The sequence below is a fragment of the Gossypium arboreum genome, chromosome 9 (assembly GCF_025698485.1).
Source record: "Gossypium arboreum isolate Shixiya-1 chromosome 9, ASM2569848v2, whole genome shotgun sequence".
Taxonomy (NCBI): Eukaryota; Viridiplantae; Streptophyta; class Magnoliopsida; order Malvales; family Malvaceae; genus Gossypium; species Gossypium arboreum.
This window is the reverse complement of record NC_069078.1, coordinates 52,289,686-52,298,714: the sequence shown is the minus strand read 5'-3', so window position 1 is coordinate 52,298,714 and position 9,029 is coordinate 52,289,686. Positions and strand designations below refer to the sequence as shown.

The following is a 9,029-nucleotide window of genomic DNA, read 5'->3' as shown; positions in this document are numbered from 1 at the left end:
CCAATAATATTTAAACTTGAGTTAAAGCATGAAAGACATAATTTTTTGTAATAATTCCATCCAGAAATTTTGCTCGCGCAATCTTCATTAGAACAACTATAACTTAAGCTCTCAAACTCAAAATTAGGTGATTCAAAGTACATTTCGAATCTAAGTGATAGCTCATTCATCAATCATCTTGACCCAAAATTTGTTGGGATCCCATCCAAAAAGTTGTCACAGGTCAACTAATTTTCTAAAGTTGAAAATTAATAGCTTCAGTGAATTAAATTGAATTAATTTTTCCCCATTCGTGCATGTTGACTCGATTGTTGATGCTCAAAGCATTTTCCCTTTTAAGCTTGATCTTGTCTCATTGAAGCTTTCTAAGTTCGTTTATTACAAGCTTTTATACGATCAAGTTCATCTTCGCTTGAATCTTCTTTGATCTTGCACAAATGATTGGACCCTTATGGAGACTAAGTCCATCATTATGTTGGGCCCTCGAATGGGTTTGTGAATGAGATTTGGTGTTTACATCACTTAGAGTGAGCTCAAATGAATTTCTGGTGATTGTTGAGACCTAGATGGCTAAAGTCAAGTTTGTTGTAACTGATGTCCTAATGAATGAGGAAGACACTAAGGATTCCTTTATAGAGTTGAAGCCCAGCATAGATGAATCCTTAGTGGAGCCAAAAAGACTCGACTTATAGGGGAGAAAGAGCTGAAAAGGACTATAAGGGAAGCCATAAGAAACCTTGCTCGAAAGAATGAGACCCTTGAGGAATTATATAGAAGTGTTGCGATGAGAGATGAAAAAGTTCAAAAGTGAGCATGTGAGTTCCAAGGTAGCCATGGGTGGTGGCATGCCGATATGTTCAAGTTACTGAGTAGAGATCCCTAAGCCCAAAAAGTTTAGATGGATGAGGGACACATAGGAGGTAAACTACTACTTATGGGCATGGAACAGTACTTCTGAGCTGTGGATATCAAGGGTGAGGCTTTTAAAGTAAAAATTGACTCTATGTACTTAACAGATATTGCTCCTTTGTGGTGGTGTTGTAGGTGCAATGATACAAAATGTAATGGTACTACATAGGCACTTGGAGAATTTTTAGAGGAGTTCATGCTACAATTCTACCTCAAGCATGCCAACAAGTAGGCCTACTCAATGTTGAGAAGGATTATCTAGCACGACATGATTCACGACTATGTTCGGGAGATTTTTGATTTAATGTTCCAAATTGTCAACTTAGAAGAGTGAGGCCTTGTTTTACTTCTTAGATAGACTCAAGCCATAAGTCAATTTAGAATTGTAGGTAAGGATGTTTAGGACTTAAAGCATGCAATGATGGTGGAGGAGTCCCTGTTGGAGTATACCAATGACTCAATGGAGTATCCTAGCAATTGTGTCATGAGAAAAAGTGGCGAGCTAAGAACGAAATCTGGTAGTGGGCATTTTTTAGATAAAGAGGATAAAAGAGTGAATTCTTAGTGGGAGGGGGGAAAGCAAGAAAAAATTTATCAAAGCAAGGGTAAGGGGATGTCTTTTAACTGCGTATTATGTGATGGCCTACAGAGTGTGAGACAACCTCACGTAGGCCAAGTCATTAGCGATTATGAACTACTTAAGCGAGTCAAAAGTAGAGGATAACGAAGGAGGCCAAAAGCTTTAAGTAGGGAGGCTTGGAATTATCAAATCCATAATGGTGGTCACCATGAGAAGTTGGTGTTCAGAGTAGGAGCCATTCGAGGATGCCGGTGAGGAAAAATGAGCACCGAAGGAGAATGCTAAATTAACCAATTTGAAAACAAGTTCGACCTCACCTATGCAAGAACGTAACAAGAGTGCAGAGAGTGTAGGCATCATGGTAGCAAAAGGACCAAGAGTAGTGACATTTGAGAATGGTCGAGAGTAGAAGACTTAACACAGAGGTTCCAGAAAAAAAGCTTATGTAGAGGGCATTGCTCACATATAAGGCATAGTTTGAGAGAGCAAACGTAGAGCTCTCTTAGCAATGAAAACTTTATTGTGGAGCAAGCCATTGTAAGAGTAAATGAAGACCCCCAGGTGTGGGTGATAGCCTCCAAGGATGGGGACGATGGCCACCAAGGGCTAAGGAAGTCTCCTTAGGTGAAATTGGCCTAGAAAGGTGCACATGTGAGAAGAATATGTATAAGGGTTCCTAAAACTTCCTATAAGAGTCCAAAAGTCTAAGAAAAGATCAGAAACTTACGCTATTGAGTAAAATCCTTTTTAAAGGTCTAAAATACTCTAAGATTGTATAGAGGAGTATAGATATGTATAAGATGTTCTGACACGTAGTCTTAACATTATATTGTATTCAATCGTTATTATTGAATCAAAGGGGTTTGGCCCATATAAAAGAAGGTACTCCTACTTTCTTTTTCTTTTTTTTTTGTAACTTAAGCTCTCTTATTGAGTAACAACAATTTTATATTGTCCCAAATTTTGTGTGTTCTTTAGTGCTTACTCGGTGTTAGGCTCGACCCTAGGGCTTGTTTGAGAGTGTAGTCGCCTAAGGCCCAGGGCTGGAATTGGCCCAAAATTTTTTTTTCAACTTTTAATGTGGGAAAAAAATTCAGACTAAAATAAATTAATTAAATGCCTAGGGCTTTCAATTTTCACCATAAATGCTTTATCTCCTAGGGCCCTAAAAAGTTTTCAACTTTTATTTTATTACATTTTATAATTTTTTTTAAAAGGGGTTCAATTTATTGTTTCACCAAGGCCCCAAAAATGTCAAGAATTGGCCTACTTGATGTCATTGTTTAGTCATTGCATACTTTAATGCTCCATTGGTGTGCTTATTTAAGCCTAGAGATTTGCTAAGTGCCTCTCCAAGTGAAGATTGAAAGTTGACTTAGGCATCTTTGGCATAAGACTCATGTCTAAGATTGCATGTTGACAGAGCTAGTCTTGGCCCATCACATGTCTAACGTCGCACATTGGTACAATTAGAATTTCAATCCGTACCATTTGTAGGAACTACTTGTGTAGTTGTCATTTAACAAGTTCAGCAAAATGGGTGATTATTATGTTGGTAAGTTGATTTTTGGTCATTAATTTTTTCAACCAGAGAGCACACCTTATTAGCGATGGATACATCTTTAAAAAGTCTTTTGTAAGTGAAAAATACATAAAAGACGAAAAAGGAAAATGCAATCCTCCATAAGCTATTGAACTTGATTGATGTAATCTTTGCAAAAAACTATTTTACTTTATTTATCTCCACTCTTACAAAGATCTATTTATTGTGTTCATCTCTTGAACTATTGGAAAAGTTCTGTCAAAATGTCAAAGTAATATTATCTTTCATTAAACATTGCATCACAGTGTCATACAATCATATCAAGTACTATCAAAATGCCAATGTAACATTATCTTTCAATAAACATTACATCATAGTGTTAAACCATCATACCATTGATTAAACATTGCATCAGTGTCGTACGGTTAAAAGTTGGACTTAGAGACATAGACGAAGACATTGTCAGCCCCCTCCCTCAAAAAAGGATAAGTTTATTATTTAGTCCCTTAAATTTTTATGACATTATATATTAGTATAATAGTAAAATTACACTTTAACCCCCTAATAATTTATGATTCTTCTCTAGTTCCTCTTAAAAACAATTTTCTGACTTTGTCTTGCCTATAAACAAAAGCTAGTAGGATATATATATTGGTAATGCTCGAATTGGTAGCCAACATAAGAATGTAGCAGTTAAGATCTTTTTCTTGTAAACCAAGAATCAGGGTTTAAACCTTATTGATACAACCTCCTTGCTAATATATGAGTGGTTCTACACCAAATATGAATATTACAAACCAATTTTACTATATGTCAAAACTAAGTTAGTCATTTTTTTTAAAATAAAAATTTTAAAAAAATTATTTGAATTCGTGAAAAAAACAAATTAAATAATCTCATGTATCCATTGCCATGGTTGAATTAGTCTAACCTGTTGTAGTTTAATGCATTATATAAAAGTGTATCAACTAAAAGTAAGAAACCGACTTAAACGAGTAAAAAACCTTAGAAAAGTGGTGGTTTCAACCCTCACGCATTTGACTAAATTTCTAAATAAAGCTTTTTTTTTTCAAAATTACGGAGATAGGCCATTTTTTTTTAAAAATGACAAAAATGCGTCATTTTTGCTCAAACATGTCCAGTTGGTGTCATTTTCAGGGGAAACTCAGAAAAAAGCTTCTAGCTAGAAGCGCTTTCCCCTTTTGACTAGTAAAGCACTTCCAGCTCAGTGCGCTAAGTAAAAACTCTTCTAGGTCAGCGCGTTCCCACTCCCCCCCCCAAAAAAAAAATCAGTAAAAAAACCTATAACCCCCACCTACTAATTTCTAATATTTTTATCTTAAATCTCTCAAATTTCTCAATCAACTCTCAAATTCTCTCTTAAAATTTTTTACTAAAATTCTATTTCTATCTAAATTCTATTTTTATTATATTTCTAATTAATTTTTCAAGAAATATTTTTATTACATTTTTTGTGTTCTATGTAATTTAGCAATGGTCAAGTCTCTAATCCGTCTTGATAACAAGAACATCTCCATCAATCAATTGCAAATGGTAAGAATAAATTTTAATATTGTTTATTTTTATTTCATTATTATATTTTAACTTAACATTTTTTATAATTTTTATGTAAATAGGCAAAAGATCAAATTTTATAATGTTATATTCATAATCTACCCAGTCCTCCATCACCGTTGATCGAACCATACTTGAGGGAAGCTGGTTTTTAGCACATGACCCTTGTAGGTCGGGGGTGTAAGTTGGACCTGAAACTCATAAGCACGTTGGTAGAGAGGTGGAGACCTGAGATGCACACATTTCATCTTCTATGCAGCGAGTGTACTATCACTTTAGAGAACATGCATTTATAGTTGGGGTTACCCATGGACGGGTCGGTAGTCACTGGGTCTATTCAATTTGCTGATTGGAAAGCCGTATGTTTAGATCTTTTGGGTGTGATATTGGAGATGATTTACAGAAGTCTAATCGAAATGGCTTGGATATGAAAAAATTCCGCGGAGCTGCTTGAGGATTCGACTGAAGTCCAAAGAGAATGATACACTCGGACATACATTCTTCAGATCATCAAGGGTATCCTAATGTCGGATAAGTCACTAAATCTCGTTCATCTAAGGTGACTACTGAAACTTGTTGATTTTGGAGAAGCAAGTGAATTCAATTAGGGTTCGCCGTGTTGGCGATTTTGTACCAAAAGATGTGTCAAGCGACGCAACTAAGAAAAATCAAAATTGATGGTTTCCTTTTACTATTACAATCATAGGCTCGGTTTCAGTTTCCATTTTTACGTCCTCGAGTGAACTACTTGTATAATTTTCACTCTTAACAATGTAAAATTAGGAGATATTAACTTGATTAAATTGATTTAAATTAAAATTACTGTGCTAATAAGTTATTTAAATAGGTAGAATCATGCACCGAGTCATGTGAGATTACCTACTGAGCTTCAAGATATACGACTTCTATTATATCAACGATCGAAAGCGAAGGTATATATTTATTTAATTTTGAACTATATACAAAAAAAACATAGTTGATTTCGTATTTACCTACTAAGCTGGAAGCGTTTTTCTGAGTTTCCCCTGAAAATGACACTAACTAGACGAGTTTTAACAAAAACGGCCATTATCGTCATTTTTAAAAAAATTCACCTATTTCTGTAATTTAAGAAAAAGGTTTAATTTGGTAATTTAGTCCACACATTTGTTCTGGTTAAAAAAAAAAAAGCCGTAGCCCTGGAATAGGGGAACAATGATTTGAATTCCGAACATGCAAATATCGCCTCTTATGAATAACTATATAAATTAACTAAACTAAACCCTTAATTCAAAGAGGGCTTGTTTTTGTTAGAATTTATCTAAAGACAACAATTTTTGTTGATGGAAGGCTCATTTTTCCACCTTCGGAGCTTCAACGTGAATCAACACTCAAAGCAAATGGAAGAATTTATTTATGGTTTAGATAGCGCTCCGAACAAAATGTTACAATCATCCGAATAGCTCTATAGCAAAGCTAAAATCGTTAAAAGACAATCATCCTAAAAATCCGATCGAAACAATGACGCATGAAGATGTTAATAGCATGATTATGTGGCCATGAAACATTAGTTTTCAGATTAAGGCTAAACAAAAATGTATTGCCATTGCTTCCCAGAAATAACATCTACCGTGATCTGCCTTTACGACGATTTTTCAGTGCCGCACAATCTGGACAATACCACTTTCCTCTTGGCTGTTCTTTCAGACCAACACAGCCAAAGTGGAACCATTCTATCTTGCACTGATAAAATGAACAAAGAGTTCCATCAGATAAAAAATAGGGAGTGCTAACATGATAGTTTCCGAGAAAGATACATAAAGAAGTTGGTAACGTACATTGGGGTTATCACATGCGACCATCTCTCCATAGCTAACTTGATTGCACAAACAGTAAGTGGGTTCATTAGGATCCACTGGCAAGTCTAATTCCATACCAGTTGGATTTTCTGCTGCTGCTGCTGCCACTTCTGCAGCAGCAGCTGCAGCCGCAGCGGCTGTTGCCAGGCGTGTTCTGCGGAAATAAATAGTTCAAATGATATCATATATTTAACTATTGGAATTTCTCTTGCATGTAATTGAGAAGGAACTAGAGACTCTTTTCTCAGTATGATCATTCCCAAAATCAAAATCCCACTGCCTTTCTTGAGGAAAACACAATCCATCTCTCTTGATTCTAGAATCTGTTTCATATTGCTATAACTAGTTTTCCAAAAGCCAGAAAATTTGAATAATTTACTAATCAGATGACCATTAAATAGCCTACAAGAAAACCATAAATCAGCTTATATAGGATAGGTACATACTTTTTACGCCCTCCTCTTCCACTTTCATTGGACCTTCCAAATTTAGTGGTACTATTAGGACTTGGAACAGGTGATGCGGTAGCTGCATTCTCTCTTTCTGTTGAAAAACATATTACAAAATACACATTACAAATCTGAAAGAGGTGAAAGGGTTTAAAGGCAAACATAAGATACATTTTATTTTTAACAAAATCTCATTATAGCTTTTGATCATATCTTCTCTTTTTGACACAATGTCTAGAACTACCTATCCCCAACCAATAAATAGGAGGATAATGTGTTTCAATGCACTCGAATTCACGTCCTCCTGCATTGGTAACAATGCCTATGCCCATCGAGCTAACACTCAATCGGCTACATTAAATAATACAACATACCACGACGTAGCTCGTCATCGGACATTTTCAAATATTGATCAAGTTGCTGTATATGTGAATCAACCTGAAAACATCTTATCAAAAACAGAAATAAGTAATGAGGAAACAAAAGTAGTTCCATCCAGCATTGAAATCTTAATATGTTTTCTTTTAAAGCTAACATCAACGAACAAAACCAATCAACTCTGATTTGTTTCCACATAAGAATGCATATTTTATTCATAAGAAAGAAAACGAACAACTATGTTATTGATTTGGCTTCTTACTTGTAACTCTTATGTCACTGGTTCATGTAACAGAGTAGGACCTTTTATGTTTTAGCGTAAAAAGCTATGTTGCCCCAGTTCTTTGTATTTTTAAGTATTCATGTCCAACACACTCTAAATACATGAAAATATTTTATAACAATTGAGATTACCTAGCTGACACTGACACTGGAATCGAGTAACATAGTTTAAAAGATTATAGTAACCGCACCTCTCTCTTCTAAGGTAGCCAAAGCTAAAAGAATTTAACTGCATTTTCTATATTAAAATACTACCTTAGAATAGCACCAACTCCAACCAAGAACAGAAAAGCATTCAGGTTTCTCAATCATAGTTATTGCATATAAATAACATAAACACATGAAGGGATAAAATATAATCTAAGTTTTGACATAAAACCACGCACCAAATCATATGTCTGAATTGCCAAAGCAACCTTTTCATCAGCAATCCTAATGCCATGCTTTTGTTCATCAAGTGCCTCATCGGAGAATCTAATGTTTTCAGCCCTCACGCCGCGTTTTATATCTTCTATTTCTTGTTCACAGCGTTGTTCATTTTGCCTCACAATTTCTGTTTATAAAAAACAACAAAAGGTTTGAAACAAATTTTTTTAATTAAAAATAGGCATTTCATTTCATTGCTCTTATTGAATTTTAAACTTGACTATCTTTTAGGGGTTTCATTGCTGGTTTTTTAACAAAGTAAAATCATAAATTTCAAATGAATCCCGAACAATTAAAAATTAAGTTTCAAAAGCATACCTTGTAAACTTTTGTCAAGATCACGCATCAATGCATACCTCTTTTGGAGAATATTGGGCAGTGCTTCCAAATCTGTAAAATTTGGATAAAAATCAATTTCAAAATGAAATCAACTAGCATTGCATTATCATAGCAGAAAATCTTGAATTAAGGTTTATGTTTCCCTTTTTTCTTCTTTGTGAATTTAGAATATAAGAGGCATAAATAAGAACCCAAAGAAATAAATTTAGAAAGAAAATTGAAGAAGAAGAAGAAGAAGAAGAGATAAGTTACCAGCTTGAAATTCATCGATGAATGACATTTTAGAAATTTAGGGGTTTTTTTTTATAATTTTAATATTGAGTTCCGCAGTTGAATTTCGATGGGGAAATTTCACGGATATCTTCCCGCCACTGGTGTAACGAACTTGAAGCCCTAAAATGCTGTAATTGGATTACGTCTCCACCAAATGACATATTTAGCCTTTCAGCCATCGAACAACTACGAAGATTGATAGCACTTGGACACCAGTTAAACGTCAGCGTTTCATGTGCTTGAAATTAACATGAATTATTAATTTAAGGTTAAAATGTCATAAATCCCTATACTATTGACAAAATTGGATTTTAATCCTTCTTCTTTTCAGATTTTAAAATTCATGTTTAATTGTTAATATTTTTTTGTTAAATTAGTTGTTATGATATTTTAAAATTTAAGAAAAATACTCACTTAATAATAATGTAACTAAGAAA

General features: G+C 34.4%; 1 protein-coding gene across 1 annotated transcript; it reads right to left on the bottom strand.

The window, feature by feature from the left end:
• Nucleotides 1–5,920: 5,920 nt before the first annotated feature.
• Nucleotides 5,921–8,745, bottom strand: LOC108455897 (PHD finger protein ING1-like). The gene is made up of 7 exons (XM_017754471.2): nucleotides 8,572–8,745; nucleotides 8,299–8,370; nucleotides 7,941–8,107; nucleotides 7,269–7,332; nucleotides 6,892–6,988; nucleotides 6,425–6,599; nucleotides 5,921–6,329 (listed from the first exon to the last, which is right to left on the bottom strand). The coding sequence occupies exons 1-7, from the start codon at nucleotides 8,597–8,599 to the stop codon at nucleotides 6,213–6,215; spliced, it is 720 nt and encodes a 239-aa protein (XP_017609960.1). The 5' UTR covers nucleotides 8,600–8,745; the 3' UTR covers nucleotides 5,921–6,212.
• Nucleotides 8,746–9,029: the final 284 nt, after the last annotated feature.